The 18,246-nt window shown below is 48.6% G+C and overlaps 1 protein-coding gene across 2 annotated transcripts in view; it reads right to left on the bottom strand.

The window, feature by feature from the left end:
• Positions 1 to 5,200: 5,200 nt before the first annotated feature.
• STK4 (serine/threonine kinase 4) overlaps positions 5,201 to 18,246 on the bottom strand; it is a 97,019-nt gene continuing 83,973 nt past the window's right edge. For both annotated transcript variants that reach the window (XM_064573232.1, XM_064573233.1), the window contains one exon: positions 5,201 to 9,285. In XM_064573232.1, coding sequence (XP_064429302.1) covers positions 9,127 to 9,285 — 159 coding nt within the window. In that variant the 3' untranslated portion in view covers positions 5,201 to 9,126. The remainder of the gene's footprint in view (positions 9,286 to 18,246) is intronic.

The following is an 18,246-nucleotide window of genomic DNA, read 5'->3' as shown; positions in this document are numbered from 1 at the left end:
ACAACCAGGCTTTGAGAAAGATAGGAATAAGGGCAACATGGGGATGGAGGTACTTAGAGCCCATGAATCACCTTGTTAGGGGTCCTGCAATTAAAACGCCTGAGTGACAACACTGCTCTAGCTAAAAATTCCCAGAGACCTGAGTCTAGCTGGACTAGTTTGGGTCATGTGCCCACTCCATTGCTGGGGCAAGGATGGAGGAACTCCTACAGATGATCTCCCCAGGACACAGATGGTGGAGGCGTAGTTTCCTGAAGAAAAAGTGGGGTGCTTTCATTAAAATAAGGGAAAGGGATTCTGGGTGGGCAAAACCAACAAATATCTATTATAATACCACTAAGTGGGAATGGTAGTTGGTGGCTTGGCTCTGGCAACAACAGAAACCAGGAATGCGACAGATAGACAGACATTGGCTGAATCTGTAGCACATGGCAGACAACATCTAGCTCCATATCTTGTGGTGCCTCCACCAGAGAACTCCTTCCCAGTTCCAGGTTGAAAAATGCATCAGGGGAGCTGACTGGCCCAATGCTAGATGAGGTTGCTGGATCACTCCACTGTGGCAAAGGGTTGGGTCTATGAGAACATGGCAGCCACTATGTGAACTCCTGGCTGGTGTGGGAATCGAGCAGTTTCTAGAAGAGGAAGGGGGTGCTGGACAGATCCCATAGTCATCCCCCTTGCTCTCTTGGGCCTCAGTTTCATCTTCTGTAAAATGGAGAGATGATGTCCAGAGGTGTTCAGGAGTAATTGGGGCACTGGGCCTGGAGGGTACATGGGACAGCTCAGGTCGTTCACAGCTCTGGGATGTGATGTCTGTGGTGGTTTCTCCTGTTGGCAATGAACTTGGGGTGTGGACTTCCCTGGTAAGTGAGACATAATGTTCCTCAGGGAAGATCCAATTTAAGATCTTCTCCCTCCCCAGCCCCACATTATAGATAAAAAAATGGAGGTCCAAGGTCGTACCTGAGTCTCTATGAAGAGTTTTTAGCTTAAATAAGGGCCAAGTAGAGTGTTCATATTGGAGAATGGGGGTGAAGGGAATCTGGTTGCCTCCTGAGGTACTTCTTGAGGCTCCCAAGAGTGAAGATGACCTATCAACTAATAATAATAACCCCCTTCACACGCCTGTGGCACTCTGCAGTTTACAGCGTGATTTCACGCCCATTATCTCATATACTTCTCACAATAGCAACAGTGAAATAGAATTACCATTTTTGGACAGCTGAGGAAACTGTGGCCCACAGTGGGATGATCAGAAAGTGGTGCATCAGGGATTCAAGCTCAAGCCTCCTAATACGGGGCTGTACTCACGGGGCACTGCGTCCTGCTCTTCCCACTCTGTGGCAAACTGAACTCCCCAGGGGGCCATTGAAGGAAATGGCTTTGAAGTGGGGGGTCCTATTATGAATTTCTCCTCATGCTCTGGACACGGCCCTCAGGTGCTGGATCCATGGGATGGTCCTTGATGACTACCAAACCTCCTATTCCAGGCCAGCCAGGCCCTGAGCCTGAGAGTGGAAAGAATTCTCCAGGAAATTTAGTAAGTTGAGAAGCTAATCTTGTAAGGCAGGAGCTTTTGAGATGAAAGGGACAGTGTCTTTCAGAATCTTTTCCGCTAGAAAAGAAGAGGAGCATAAGGGCAGATGTAGACTGGTGATTAACCTGTTCAAAAGGAGTGGGTTCAGAACCTTCAGGAAATTCAGGAGTTCAAGGGTGGGAACTACATGCACCTTGCTCCCGGACTCAGGCCTGGGTTCTGACATTGGCCCTGCCACTTACCAGGTGCCTGACCCTGGATTGGACCTTTGATCTCCAAGAAGCATGTCTCAGGGTCGACCTCCATCCTCCACTCAAGCTGGGATCCAAAGCCCTCCCCAGCCCCCATCTTGTCGTACCTTCTTGGATGGGTAAGAAATCCTTCAGTTACAAGCAACAGAAACCCAACACAGTGGGTCCAGAGGCTCAACTGAGGTCACCAGGTCTCCTGCCCCTGCTGCCCTCTCGGCTCTGCATTCCTGCGCTGCCTTTATTCTCAGGCAGGGAGTTACTACAGACATTAGCTGAATCTGTAGCACATGGCAGACAATGTTTAGCTCCATATCTTGTGGTGCCTCCACCAGAGAACTCCCTCCCAGTTCCAGGTTGAAAAATACGTCAGGGGAGCTGACTGGCCCAGTTCCAGATGAGGTTGCTGGATCACTCCACTGTGGCAAAGGGTTGGGTCTATGAGAACATGGATGGGAGAACATGAGTGATATGACGTGGCGTAGAGGAAAGACTATGGGCCCTGAGGCCGGATGGACTTGTGCTTGAATCCCAGCTACTTACAAGCTGTGTGGTCTTGGTTGGGTTTCTTTGCCTCTCTGAGCCCGTTTCTTGTCTTGATGTAATGACACCTACCCTTCAGAGTGTTGATGCCAAGTTCAAGTGAGTAACATACGTGAAAATGCCTGGCATAATATGCCAGAAAGAACATTGGAAATGCACATGAAGGAAACAGAAATCCAGCACAGCTTTGGTTTTCTTTGGGAATGGTAAAGCAACCCTGAGCAGAGGAAAGCAAGGAGTCCGCACGTGTAGAGATCACAAACCAGGTTCACTCTTTTTTTTTTTTTTCCTAAAGATTTTATTTATTTATTTATTTGAGAGAGAGAGAATGAGAAAGAGAGCACATGAGAGGGGAGAGGGTCAGAGGGAGAAGCAGGCTCCCCGCCGAGCAGGGAGCCCGATGCGGGACTCGATCCCAGGACTCCGGGATCATGACCTGAGCCGAAGGCAGTCGCTTAACCAACTGAGCCACCCAGGCGCCCACAAACCAGGTTCCCTCTTGTACTTGAGGCCACAGTTGGGGTCTCAGCACAAATAGTGGGTTCAAGAAGTCTAGGCTTGAGTCCAGACTAGACATGGCCAGACCTTGGGTCTCAGCTACATTGTCTGTAAGGCAGCATGCTGGCTGAGAGTGAGCACCCCTTACATGGCTCAGGTCGGGGTGGCTTCCCTCTGATGCTTCTGTCTCGTCAGGAATGCCACCCGGACCCCCTCCCGTAGGCCACAAGGCTCTACACGCTCATCTTCACTCACCCCTCCCGTCTCACTGTCTCCTACTCTCTCCTTTGTGCTCGGGTTCCAGGCACTGAGGCCATCCTTCCGACAGATCACACTTCTGTCCTTGCCTCAGGGCCTTTGTTCTTGCTGCGCCTTCAGCTTGGAATGCAGGCAGTCCACGTGTCCCGCCTGGCTGGCTCCTTCGGGTCATTCAGGTCTCCCCCCCAAAGCCGTCTCTTCAGAGACCTGCCTGGGTCACTGTATAAAGCTGCCTCTGCCTGCGCGCATGTGCACGCACACACGCACATGCACACACACGGCACACACACATACACTCACGCACATACATGCACACGCACGTGCACATATTGCTCACAATCTCATTCCTGTTTTATCTTCTTCGTGGCACTTCCTCCTTCTCTGAAATGATCATTTATTCATTACACGCAACAGACTCGCTGTGAGTGTGACAGCCACAGATCTAAACCGATCTCGGCGAGTTGTCTTGCACCAGCGACGCAGATGTTGCTGGCGCTGCTGCCACGCGTGGTTGGCGACTCTTGGGAAAGCTCCCAACAAGGCAAACCTCAAGCGTCTCTTCACTCCACATAGTTTGTTCCTGGAAGATTGAGCGTAAAACCTTGTACAGAGTACGTGTGTTTAGATGTAAATGGGCTTTGGTTTAGCATCAGGTGTTAATAAACAAGTTTCTCACCAACATAAACGTCCAGCGGGATTTGAATGTGGGGCTGAGCAGGCGCAGAGCTGTCCCAGAACGCACTGCAGGACATCTAGCAGCCCTGCCTCTGCCCCTTAAATGCTGACCAGACCGTGAGATCATGGTCACCACAGAACCACCCTTACACATTTCCAGAATACTCCCCAGCGGGCCATACTGCGCACTATGAGAATCACGTATCTCCAGAAAGGCGCAGTCCTAGATACTTCAGAGTCTGTGCAAAAAAGATGAAATCATCTAAAAGGCTCTGCCGTCGTCTGACATGTAGTAAGTGCTTAGGAAATGGGAATTTACTTCATCTCTCCTCCCCTCCTTTTGGCCCCAGGTTCTCAGTCTGAGCGACTGGGAACATCTGTCATCAACGCTGGCCACAGGGAGGAAGACACGGTATTTCAGGGAGTGAGGTGAGTAAATTAGGCGACAAGAAACACATCACCGCCACTCCCAGAAAGGCTGACAGAACAGCGTGACAGTTACGCAAATAGCCAGTGGGACTATTATATTAAACACTGAAGAGCAGTTTGACTCAAGAGACTCACACTTAAATTTAGGTGTAACTCTATTCCTTCCCTGCTCTGGAGTAAACTTTAAGAGAACCCAAGGTCAGGTGAGGGAAGTATTTCTGGACAAGGACGGGCCATACTAGGGCAGCTTCCCTCTGAATGCTGGGCTGCACATGGCCCAGCTTCCTACAACAACACAGTGGGATGAAGGATGCCGAGATGACCCTGCGTCCAGACTCTCACACCAGACCCTCTGCAGAGGCTGGTCGCTCTCTCACTTCTTGCCCTTTCTTGACCTGGCCATCTCTTGCTCATTTTTTTTTTTTAAAGATATTTTTTATTTATTTATTTGACATAGAGACAGCACAGGTAGGCAGAGGGGCAGGCAGAGGGAGAGGGAGAAGCAGGCTCCTGGCTGAGCAGGGAGCCCGATGGCGGGGCTCCATCCCAGGACCCCGGGATCATGACCTGAGCCGAAGGCAGACGCTTAACCCACTGAGCCACCCAGGTGCCCCTCTCTTGCTCATTTTAAAGTTCAGGATGTATTACCTCCTCCAGAAAAGCTTTGTGGGGGCCCCCGGCAGAACTGATGGTCGCTCCCTCCTCCTGTGCCCGCGTTCGGTGCACTCTGTCTACTGCGGTGTCTCCACGGGCGCGCGTGCTTGACCGACTCCCCGTCCCGTCTGCAAGAACTGCGTCTGGTCATCTTTATATCCCTGCCAACCAGCTCAGGACCTGGCACACAGCAGGCGTCCAACAAAAGTCTTCTCCCTACCCTGCCCCTCCTCCCCCAGCTTTGGATTTTGGAATAAACACACCACGGAGACAATATCACAGAGGTTCACAACACCACTATCCAGGCTACAGATGGAAGGTCTCATTTTTAAAAAGAAGAAAGTCTTGTGTTCCAAAGGGCAGTTTATTTAAAACAAAGGTGGCAATGTGTGGGAAGTAGGGAGAACAATAATTCTAACATAAAAGCACACAAGAAGCACCTCAAATTTAAAAAAGGGGCTGCAGGGAGGAAGCTATGTCTCATTCATATACAAACTGCTGACCTCGATTATTTACATCCAAACTTTATAAAATAGCATTTCAAGTCAGCACTTAAGCCAGTGTTATTAGTTTTTATTACAAAAAGTTAAAGCTACAAACTTCACATTTTTAAGTTGTACATCAGCAACAGCATTTAAGTTTTTTCCAAGTTGGTTCGAGTGCAAGCTGGTGGAAGAGATTTTTTTTTCCCCCAAACACAAAAAAGAACATGGAGTCTAAATACAATGAATACAATCCTGATGAAAACACACTATGTAAGAAAAGATGGGGTGAGAGGCTGAGGAGCTGCAATCTTTAGAGGCAATGTGGTTTGCTAGAAAGGGCACTGGAATCAGAATCAGAAGACCTGCATTGGAATCTGAGCTCCGCCATATTTTAGCTGCATGACCTTGAGCAACAGACTTCACCTCTCTGAGCCTCAGTTTCCTTATCTGTAAAATGAGAACCATAACACCTAGATCTCCCAGAGCTATTAAGTTTTAATAGATATAGGGCTATTCAAATGATCTATGGAGTGAGCTTTGGTGTTTTGTATCTTTCAGGGAATTTGTCCATTTTATTTAAGTGGTTGAATTTATTAGCATAAAGTTGTTCATGACATTGTTCTTAGCCTTTTAATATCTGTAGGAGCTATAATGATGCCACTTCTCTCATTTCTGATATTGGTAAGAGCTACTGAAATTTAAATGGTATAATAAGTCCCTGGCATCTGGCAGGTGCTAAATAATTGTTTCCTGGGTCAGAATATACAGTCTCAAGAATTCAAGGTCATAGCTCTTAAGTTGCTTCAGAGTATTGGTCCTATCTATCTATCTATCTATCTATCTATCATCTATCTATCTATCATCTATCTATCTACCTACCTACCTATCTACCTACCTACCTACCTAGCCAGCCAGCCAGCCAGCCAGCCAGCCAGCCAGCCCAACATGCATTCATCCATCTATCCATCCATCCAGCTGGTGGTTGGGAGAAGGGACAAAGGAAAAAGAAAAATAGAAATTTGCTTCAAAATTACTGATGAGGAAGCAATCAAGATATCCTTAGAGAATTTGAGATTTTTTTTTAAAGACACAATTGGGTGTGGGTCATTGTTTCTTAAAAGGAGAGGAGAGGTGAGGGCCACAGAGTTCCCTGGGAGCTCGAGTCACAGACGCTGAAGCTTAGGGCTCAAGGAAAGCACGCTGACCTATCCTGAAGTTAGTGCTCACGGGGAAAACGAGGACCCGCCCCTCTGCCTTTCCATCACTAGGAAACAAATACACTGAGCCAGGAAACGGACCCGGTCCAAAGAAATTGACTCCTGGCCAGAGGCTCTGTCCAGCTAGACTGGGGAACAGTGTTCTGTGCTGGGCCAGCACGGGGGGGTGCACACATGCCTAGAACAGAATAAACTCCTGATCAAGATTCATGACCCAAGAATATTTATGGGGAAAAACTGAAATCTTCTTTTACTTGGATCTAGCTTAGGAAGGAAGAAATGGGCACTTCCCCTCCTGTCTGGCCAAGTGCAAAGTCCTTTCTAAAATGGAAGAGGCTGAGGCAGGCCTATTCGCGAGCACAGCAGATGGTGTGGGGGAATGTACGCTCCATGCTAGGTTGGTGAGATTCACTTGGCGGTCAGACTTGACTAACTCAGCCATTTTCCAACCTAAAACTGCCAGTTGGAGTTATCTATTCTCTGCAAGAAAAGGTGGTCACTTCATTTTAAAGACTTAGGATTTTCCTTTTGCCTGTGAATACTGGTCCCACATGGTGATGCTATGAATCCTGATTCTGCCCCTTACTAGCCATGTTGCCTTGGGAGATACATTGCCTTTTTCTCTCTGAACTTACTCCTTCACCTGTGAAGTGGAGATCAAGTACTTAACTTATGGGGTTATTGTGAAGTTTGGATCTGACATCTATAAAAAGCCCACCTAGCTCAGTGCCTGGCATATACTAAGTGGTCAACGAATGCTAGCTGCCATTGATTCTTCTAGTGGGATCCCCTAAGTGTCCTCTGTTCTCTGCCACGTAATTGCCTAACTGGCCAAACCCTGCAGACCAACCACTGCCTCTTACATTTTTAAAAACTGGCTTTAATTGCAAAGAACAGAATCTGGCCAGAGAAGAGGAACAGTCCCTGCCATTCCATCGATTCCCAGGTTTGGGAAGCAAAAGCAATTATGGAGTCAAATTACTCTATCTTTAGGTGCAGCCGAATCAGGACTCCCCCACCTGAGGGGAAGAGATACTGAAAAATAAGCAGACGTTTGCCTTTCCTCATGGTCTCCTCTTTGCTGTGTGACCACACGTCATGCTGCAGAGGGACGGCTCAGTGCTGCGGTTTGGGAAGCCCTCTGATCTGCCTGACGCCCGAGGTTGCCTGCGTGGCGTTGTCTGCCAGAGGCCGCAGAGTTGCAGACTGGCCGAGCCGGAGCCACCTGGCTCTCCTGGGGGTCCCACCACAGTCAGTCATCCACGGAAGAGACCAAGCCCGAGCAAGCTTCCCTCAGTAGGGCTCTTTGGGACAACCTGACCCAAATGGACACAGGTTTCTCCTCTCGGGGAAGGGAATGCTTGGATCAGTGGCCCAGGAGCAAGGAGCTCTGGTCTCATCCCAGCTCTTACTTCAACTTGCTTTGTGATTTGGTCACCCTGTCACTTCCCCTCCCCGAGCCTCAGTCAGGCCAGACGATGCCTGGGGCCCCTTCCAGCTCTGGCATCCTGTGGGCCTGCACGGAGCCTCCTGGGGAACAGATCTCAGTCTGATATTCACGTATCCTTTCCAGACCCCTCAGCAGTAAAATAAAAAAGAAAAGAGTCACATACTGGAATGTGATCACAAAAGCAATGCCCTCTACTCTACCCCTGTCTGTGAGGAAGGCGGAGCAAAATGCCCCTGTGCGATCTTTGCATGAACAATGAGAACCCTGGACACACTTTCCCTTCTGTGTTCTGCGGACTGCACACAGCCCCGTGTGTGTGGAGAGGTCCTGGCAGGCCTGTCCCCGCACTGGGTCACGTCTCCTCTTAAGGCACTGGGCAGGATCTGTGCTGTGACTCTAGGCGGTTGGGAGAGTGCAGATGGGTGGAAGGCATTGAAGCCACGAGGGGCAGTTTGCAAAGAGGATGCCAGGCCCTCCTGGGACTCAAGAAGTAAACACAAACTCTCAAGGCTTTCCCTTCAGCTCCAGAAGCCAGAGATGACCCACACGAGGCTGAAGCCATGGGGAAGAACTGGCCCAAACCTAATTCTTAAATGCAGCCCTGCAGAAGGGTGAGGTTGGTCCTGGGAGCGGAGTGACCCCAACAGCCTCCCAGCGCCCCCTGCCCCCCAGTACCATAATCTTACAGAAAAGAGGCCCAACTGTTTCAAACTGTACCTGGACAGAGGTGCCACCACACCCAGTGGGGAATCCGTTATAATTTATATATATATGTGCATATTTATATATCTTTAAAAAGTCTTCCAGAAAGAACAATCGAAAGCTATTGGGAGAAGAAAGACAAGACAACATGTAACACTCCCAGCTATCACTCATCCTGGAGTTTCTGTTCCTGGGGTTTAAAACTCTGAGTTTAAAAGCGCCGATGCGAATCCTTTGAAATAATATAACTGACCAACTGAAATACATACACAAGGCGGCAGGCTGATGGCAGGCAGCCCTTCCCACTGGCGCACTTCCTGAGCTCACGAAGGTGAAGGTGCTGTGGAGAAATGACGGGGCAGGGGTGTCGGCTACCAAGCCCGAGTTCACCCAAGGCTGGTGTGCAGGCGGGCACTCCGGGCCTCCCTCAGAAGTTTTGTTGCCGCCGCTTCTTAGCCTCGATGGCGTCCAGGATCGGCTGCCTCTTGGACTGGTACTTCTGCCGGATCTCTTCAATCTCTTGCTCCATCATGGGGTCGAGGGCCAGGAGCCTCTTCTGAAGGTCCTCCACTGTCCAACTCTTAAGCTAGAAGAAGTGGAAAGTACGGTCATGACAAGGCCCAGGTCAGCGCAGAACAGCCGAGAAGCCCAGCCTGTCCGGGCACCCAGAAGGGAAGGGTCTTCCCAGAGCCTGGGGTGGCAGTGGTTGGAAAGTGACAATTCATTCACTAACGGCATGCCCCAAGCTCTATGCAGATAATTTATCCCTGGACAAGTTCTAAGCACTAATCTCTTTGGTTTACTCTGCCTTGACCAAGAACTTAACCAATAATACTTTCATCCCTATCTTTTCAATGAATTACATATCGATGCATTGTTAGGGCATAAACAGCCACTTGGTGTATGCAAAATAATGCTTGCCCCTAATTCTTGTCCTGCCCATCAGATGAGCCTCTGGATGGTGACTGTGTCTCTTTCTGGATCCCACACCAGGGAGAGTGGATGCTCACTGAGGATCAGATGCTGCCCCACGAAATGTCTTAGGCACCGCCATAGTGATCATCATTAACACTTATCGGGTGCTAATAATGCACCAGGCACCCCTCGAAGCGCTTCATACACAAGAGTCTTACGAATAGAGACACAAGCCTTGGGCGGGGAGTGGGAGGGATAGTTGGAAACCTCTGAGGTTAAGTTTCCATCATTCAGAGGGAACAACAAGACTTAATATATAAACGAATAATAAAAGCTAGCACTTATATAGTGCTTTCTATGTGCCAGACGCTCCACGCTCTCCATACATCCATTCATTTAATCCTTGCAACAACCCTATGATTTGCAAATATTATCATCCCCATGTTACAGATGAACAGGCCAAGGAAGAAGGCGGGGAAGTAACGTGCCCAGTGTCTCGTGGCAAGTAAGTGGCAGAATCAACATTCAGACCCAGGCGGTGAGGCTCCAGACTTCATGCTCTTAACTGGTATCACAGAAGAGCAGACTCGCAAAGCCCAGGTTTGAGAACCGACTCCATCTGTAGTTCAAACACGGCTCTGCCTCTTGCAAATGCTGAGACTCTGGCAAGTCCCCTCTCTCTCCAGGCGGTTCTCCCCTATGGAAATGGGACACCCACGCCTCATCGGGCTTATCTTAAGAATTAAATGCGACCGTGGCCGTAAATGTGTTGCCACAGTGCCTGGTGCACCGCGTGCTTCGAGAAGGCAGCGCGCGTCACAGCGCTCTCTCTGTACCAGACCCTGGGAGTGTGCCCGTGTGCGCCCCGTGGCTGCCGCCGTGGGCTAAGTGGTTTCACTGCTGTGTGTACGGAGTGTCACTGAGTCTAAGCAAGGCCGGTCCTGGCTGGCAGGGGTGGGAATGAAAGCCCCCATTATCCACAGCAGGTGGTGATTAATTCTGTGCGTTTACAACCAGTCTAATAGGTGCAGTGTTCCAAGAACTCAAAGGCTCACTCAAGTCTTCGGAGAGATTTATGGAATCACCGTGTCCTCCAGCCCCTTCCCGAGGCCTCAACAGGGAAGTGGTGTAGGAAGGGGGTGAAGGAGCCTCTTTCTGTCCGCCCTTCCTTTCCAGGGTGGGGTGCGACTGAGAGGGAAGGATTACCATGGCCTCCCCAGGAATAGTTTAGTGCCCTGTCGCCGCAGGAATTTGCCTTGGCCTGCTTCAGGGAGGTAGTCTGAGAAGCAAGAAAAGCCTAACAGTTCAAGACGAAAGGCTCTTTGTGAGGTGGGAATGCAGAGCCGAGCGGGGGGTGGATGCTGGAAAGCTGCGCTCCTAAAACCACATCTTGTTTCCAGCCTGTGGTTTCAGACCAGCTGGAGGGTGTTCTGGGCCTGGGGACTCTCCAGAGAGCAATGCTCGCCTCATTTTTAGCCTTTTCAGTTCGTCCTCCGAAAAGAAACTGCCCCAAACCTAATACGGAGTGTTACTGGGAGCTGGGGTATTAATCTTTAGGATCCCAGGTAGTTCATCTCTAGTGGCTGTGTAACCCTCAGGTTACGCAGGCCAGAAGTGAGGACAAGTGACCTCACTTCTGGGCCTCAGTGCCTCCCCTAGAGAAGAGCCCCCGGTTCCGCCATTCTCGGGCTCTCATGAGGATCAGGTGGGTTAACAGGTATGACGTTCTCAGCACAGAACTTCACACGGTATTCATCTCACAGACAGCAAACATTCCATAAACTGTAGTTATCACCACAGTTGTTAATAACTGCTATTGTTGCTATTAATACTATTGTTATTATTAATATTTTGAAAACTCTCTAATGAATCGTCCATAAACAAATTGTTCCTGTACCTCTGATCCAAGTCAGAATCAAACAAGTAAAAAAGCAAATATTCTACTCTATTTCAGGCTAACAATACCTAAGAGCCAGCATTTTCCCGCATCTGTTAACTTATTTATAGTTTAACAAAATATTTTTCATCCATCCATCCATCAAATATGCACTGAACACCTACCATGGGCCAGGCACTGGCCAAGGCACACAGGATAAAAAAAAACCCCAAAACCAAAAATCACTGCCCTTGTGAAGCTTACATTTTAGTGAGGCGAGACAGACACCTGAGAATGAACTCAATAATCCGAAGATTACTCTCATGCAAGAGAGTGAAAGGGGAAAGGAAAGAAAAACCTCAGCGAAGGAAGGGGAGCTGGGAATTAGGAGACTCACTCTTCATCATCCATCAGGACAAAGCATCAACTATGAAGACATCAAGGTCAGGGAAGCGGCCCTGGCTTTCTGGCTTGTTCGGCAGCTTCAGACAAGCCCCTCCTGCCCCCCCCCCCCGGCCTCTGTTTCCCCCCATGTAAGAGAGGGCTGCGGAGTGACCTCAGGTCTTGTTAGACTCAGTGTTTCTCTCTGTAGGACCCCTGGATCGTGCGCATCGGAATCACCAGTTAAAGAACTGTGAGCGACCCGATCACACTCACTCTCCAGGAGGCGAGGATTCTGCTCACTAAAGAAGCTATTCGAGTGTTTCCCTGAATTCCTCAAGTCTGATGAGCATGATTCTACATCCTCTTCTTGTTTTCCTCATAGCAAACCTCCCACAGAGTTATTGCTGCCTGTCTTCGGTCAAGGCTTCTCGGTATCCAATTTCTGTGCAGCCCTTCTGCCCTTGATCTAACCTGGAAGCAACAAGCACCCTTGCTTTATCTCCACCTTCAGACTCACGTACTTGCCCTAAGGCTTTGGGCTTAAGTTACACCTGACCCGTTAGAACACAGCCAGCCAGTCACCACCGCTAAGGCCTCGGTCACACTCCAGACGTGGATTTTTCTGAAAACAAGCTCAGAGAATGGTTCCGTGGCGCCAAAAGCAGCATCTCACCTTCCTGGTCCTTGGTGGCAAAAATACATTGCAAACGGATATCTTGCAGTGGAGTGCCTGTGGCTCTCCGGTTTTGCTAGCCAGCTTTCTGAAGGAGCCAACTCTGGCCCGGCCGTGCAGGGAGCTTGAGCTGTTCGTAGCAGGTGAAGGAAGTACCACCTTTCAGGACCTTATTTGTCCGCTGGCATTTACACATCCTCTCTGTCCTGTGACTCCCACACGTATGGCTCCAGAGCAGCATTCTCTTCTGAACGCCAGGCTCACACATCCAGGGGCAGATCCTACTTTACGTGTCAGCCCCAGATCAGCTCATGGAAATCCAGCACCTTAATCCGACCAAAACAAAACTCTCGAGTCCCACCCTTCCCTCACCCCCAAACCTGTTCTCCTCACATCCCGGTCTTCCCCATCTCAGGAGGGGTACCACCATCCTGCCAGGCACAGAATCATCCCATTCTTCCTTCCCCTCACCACCCCCTGCCCACATCCCATCCTTCGATCTCATCTCTAAAACGTGGGAGTAACTCAAATCCAACCCCTCAACCCAGGCCACCAGCATCTCACAGCGACAAGCATAATTAAAAATACAGAAATGAACCAGATCACATCCCCCTATGTTTCCTGCTGCACTTAGAATAAAATCCAACAACACACCAGGGCTACAAAGGCCTTCCATCTCTGGCCCCACCGGCCCCTCGAGCTTCATCACCTACCACTCTCCCCTTTGCTCAGGACCCTCTAGCCACCCTTTACTTCAAATCCTCAAACAAGCCACACTTTTTCCAGCCTCAAGGGCTACCCAGTGACTGATCCTTCTGCCCAGGTGGTTCATCTCCAGTTCTTCCTTATCCTTTAGGCCTTAGCTCACAGGTCAACCCCTCAGAGAATTTGAGCAAGCCTTCCCTGAGCATCTTCTCTAGAAAGGTCACCTCCCCTCGTTCTCGATCTCAGTCCCTATTTTACTTCCTTCAAAATGATCGTGGCACCTTGTAATCAATTATTCTTATTTCTTTTATTTGTTGTGTCCCTTACTAGGACGAAAGTTCTATGAGAGCAGTGACTTTGTCTTGTTCACTACACTACGCATTATATTAGTTGAGGGAATGAATAATTTGCCCTTCATTTCCAGTCAAATAATAACGGAAGCCACTGAAACCAAGGAGCAAGCTTCCCCGAGGACCACCACGTGCAGGGCTCTGGGTAAGGTGCTGAGGGGACCCAGGGAGTGAGTCCTGCCCTCAAAGAGCTTCTATTCCTCTCAACATCCTTTTGAAATTGAAGGAAGTCTGCTCCCTTGATTCCCATTTCTGTGTTTGATACTGACTGATAAGAAACAGGTCTCCAACCCTGGCTTAGTCACCTCTAAAAGGCATGTCCACTTTAATTTTTTATTCTGACAAAAAAGAACTACTACCTTGGAAAGAACGAGATGATCAGAAGACAACAACGTGATCCTTCTGGACAAGACAAAATACCAAGCCCAGAGCCACAGGCTCCTTAATGAAGAAGGTGGGTTATGCTGAAGAGAACAGACCAAGCACAGGGATTTTCTCCTCTCTTCCTGACAGAGGTCACAGAAGGGAGGAGAAACTAAACTAAGCCCTTAAGCATGGTTACTTAGAATCCCCTGACCACTTGGATATGCTAATCAACACATCAGCCTTGAATAGATGAACATGGATGGGCTCAATCTGACCATGCTGATGTCGTGCGGCTGGACACAGTCTCTAACGAACACCTCGACTCCACTCACCATTACCTTTCACCCCGCCTGCTGTCTGGCCGTGGATGTCTGAGCAAGCAAAGGCATCAACATACGTGCAGGTGAGAGTTCTCTTCAAGGATGTGCTCTCTGGAAATGCGCTGAATCCTCAAGGGGGCACTTTCTTAGTCTGAACTTCAGCCTCACCCTGTTTCAGCCGGATACAACGATGTCTTAGACTTCTACACTTAGACATGGAGGCAATACGTTCATTACTTGAGCATATGCCATGCGTCCAGCACTGAGCTAAGCAGGTGTCTGCACAAATTAATCCATCTGATAGTATTCTTGTCCTCCTTTTACAAATGAGGTCAACGAGGATAAGAGTGGGCAAGCAATTTGCTCAAAGTGATACAGCAAGGAACTGGAAAAGACTGTAACCCGCCCCCCCCCCCGCCCCCCGCGCCCAGGGTTTCTGGAAACAGGCCCCTGTTAGTGAAAAACACGGGAAGACTGGAAGAACTACAAATTCGGCTGACATTAAATACATCAGATGACCCTCGATTTCAAAAATGCCACCATGAGCTATGATGGGTGACTTCAGGCAAGTCACCTGACTTCTCTGGGATCGGGTTTCCTCATCTGTAAAATGGGAATGACACTGTCTACTTCGCTGCCTTTCCTCAAGAAAAACCAGGCAAGGGCCTGCTATGTGCCAGGCACCGCTGCTGAGGGGCAGTGACCCGCTTCAAGGCTGCCAAACATGATTCAAATCGAATGAACCAACTTTCCCGGCAGCTCTCCTGGGCCAGGAACGCGGCTGGGCAACGTGAATGTAAAAGGCAGCATGTGCTGGAGAAGCAGCGAGGTTTCGGGGCAAGAACACTGGCTCTGGCTCATATGGACCTGGGTCCCGTGGGAGCTCTGCCCTCGGGCGAGTCACCTAATACGTGCCTCACTTTCCTCATTTTTCAATGGAGGACAGCAGTATTTATCCCGCAGGGAACTTGTGAGGTTTAGCGGTGTTGGTAAAGTATATCACACAGTGTCTGTTGGACACTAGAAAGAAAGTGGTTAAGTGGGAGCTACCACCTTAAATCCTTTTTTGGAAAAGGGGGAAAATGTGTAAGTAATATAAACGGTAGCTCTGTTGCTAGAAGAACTGAGCCTGGTGAGCTCCCAATATGGTGCAGGACACATACCCCACACACAGGGGGGCCTCCGGTGAACTGTGTGTGAGAAACCCCAAATCGGATAAATCTGGCTTGTTTCCTCGGGGCCAGACCACAGCGAAACCCTCAGATTCCCAGCATTATGAATACGTGAATATATGAATATGTGGAAACTGGTTTCTTCTCAAACAGCCTTAGCAACTCTGAAACTCTGAATTACACTGCATCAACCAGCCCAGAGAAGAGCTGAGATCCGGTTAAAGTTTCATTACAAGTGATACCTCATGGGAATTAGAGTGACAATGAGCCTGTCTTGCATGAGCAGAGTCAAGCTGAACTAAACACATTAAAATGTATAGCAGAGCTTCATCCTACCCTGGCAACGAGGCCCACAGTGAACAAACGGGTCTGGCCCATACCCAAGGTACAGGGTTCAAAGTTCTGCTCCTCTGCGGCTAGAAACTCTCATCTCAGAAGTTTATTATAGAAATAGAGTCGTGCAACGTCCCCAGAAAACCATCTGAGAGACTTGCCAAAGTGTTTAAGGACAAGCTTCAATTCTGTACACACGACGCTTGAGCACTCCTAATTCTGCATCCGGTATTACAAGCAGGATTTCTCAAACACATCATCCCTTCTGGACAGGTGCGTCAGGCTGATGCCCTGTCAAAGGTGATGTTTTTATAGTGGCCCAGAATAAGGAAAGAACACGCCTTTGGAATTTAGCAAGACGACAAGGAAGCTTGATAGAGTCGAATGATGCCACCGACATGCCGTTCCTTACCTTCAACACCAGCCACTAGAAGGTCAGCAGAAGTGCAATAGAGAAAATGCACCAAGGGCAGTCAAAAGCATCTAGGGCACTGATTTAGTTCCATCAAAGATACTCATCCTTTCTTGATGTGACTCTGTCTCTACCCAAGAGTAGATTCGAGACTGGGGAGAGGTGACTCTAGTCAGATTCTCAGGGGATGCAGTAATCTCTCAGCAGATGAGTGAGAAGGTAGTCAAGCAAGCAAGCTGACAATCAAATAACAGCTTGTATGGGTGAAGTCAGTATGAGGCCATTCAATTTCAACACATCTTGCTGCTTAAATGAATCCTGTGAGAATTCTAATGGGAAATTTCCTCTGATTCAAATTATGGTCATGCCAAATTATGCTTCCATCAGCCCCCTGTAAAACCTTCCTAATGCAAAACCTAGTATTAATCCCACTTTGAGTTTATGATTCCTTCAAGTCAATCCATGGAACTGTTCTCAGAATTCCAACCGAAGCAAACAGGGCTGCATGTATTTCAGATATTTACCAAGAAGACTGGAATGAAACATAGACCTTAAGCTGGGGTAAAACAAAGCAGTTTGGCTCCAGGCAGGCTCCTGATGGAATGACACAAGCTCTGAGGAGGGCCAGGAGCCTGGCTTTGAACAACCTGCAGGCTGTCTCCAGGGAGCCTCCCGCCCAGAAGCCCAGTGCGCACCACACGTGCATGTGTGTATGAAGGACGCGCTCTGATACACCGTATACACAGGAGGACAAAACGCAAAAGTGCTTTTTTTTAATAATGGGGTTTCACTATAATACAAAGTTTATTACTTGTGTATTGTTAGTTTTTTGTGATTTATCAAAAATCATCCTTCGATGTACATGACAAAATTAATTTCTGAAGTAGTGCTTTTGCATGCTTAGAATTTACTCCAGCTCTGTTCGGGCATGAACTTCCACAGCTCACTCTTAAATCACAACACTCCTGATTTTGTTGTTGTTTTGTTTTTGTTCTGTGAGTTTTATAACAGTCTTTGGCCTAAGGTAAACAAGTTTTGACCAGACCCAGATTTTTTCCCTACCATCGTGCCTCTGGCTTTCCACAGCAAGAACCCATAAGGAAACTTTCATACCCCAAATACCGAAGAATAATGGATCTTAAGAGGCACCGCAAGGCTGCTACCTAGCGTTGTATCTTTAATTATAAAGAGGTAGGGAGTACCTGCCACGTGTGCCAGGCCTGGCTGGGGCAGGAGTAGGGATGGTAGAGGTGGGGGTGAGTAAAGGTGCGTACGGGGCAGAAAGTATACAGCAGGATCCCTGTACACTAGACGTGGAGCTAAACGAGGCAGGTAAGTCATGAAAACAAGCTACAGTCTGCAGCGTTACTGGGTGACTCATGACTGCTAACTGTAATGAGAGCTATTTTTAATTGAGTGCTATGTGCTCAGCACTTCACATGTATTATTTCACGTAATCCTCAGAATGGTCCACGAAATAAGTAGTAGTATCCGCCTTTACCGAGGTGGAAACCGAGGCTTAGAGAAATACAGGAATTTGCTCATGGCCCCAAAGCCAGGAAGTGTAAGTGGTGGCCTTGGGCTATGAACCCTAGCACGCCTGACTGCAAAGCCCAAGCCCACCTCGTGTCACGGCAGCATGCACTACAGGAGTTCAGAGAAGGAAGAATCCTCGTGGCCAGTCGGCGAGAAAGACCTTGCCCTTTGTAAATATACATTTATAGTGCAAAGAAGGAGCGCTCACTCTAATTCAGAACTGAATTGTAGAATTTTTTTTAATTAAATGCAAATCTTGTTATTTCAAGTATCTATCGCACCTGAGATACAGGAGACTAATAAAATGAGGTTAGGTAAACAAGAGGACTTATGAGTTCATCTGTAAATATTACTAACAGCTACTCAAAATTCCTTCGGGCGCCATATTTTTTCACACCTCCATGCGTCTGCTGAATATAATCCTGTCTTCAGTTTAGGGAATGCCCATTCAACCTTCCAGAACAACCCAAGCTCTAACTCTTCCCTCTTGCCAACTACCTTTTCC

This window comes from Mirounga angustirostris, unplaced genomic scaffold, assembly GCF_029215605.1.
Source record: "Mirounga angustirostris isolate CCGP_5_RB_7025 unplaced genomic scaffold, mMirAng1.0.hap1 SCAF_10, whole genome shotgun sequence".
NCBI lineage: Eukaryota > Metazoa > Chordata > Mammalia > Carnivora > Phocidae > Mirounga > Mirounga angustirostris.
This window is presented reverse-complemented; position numbering and strand designations above follow the sequence as displayed.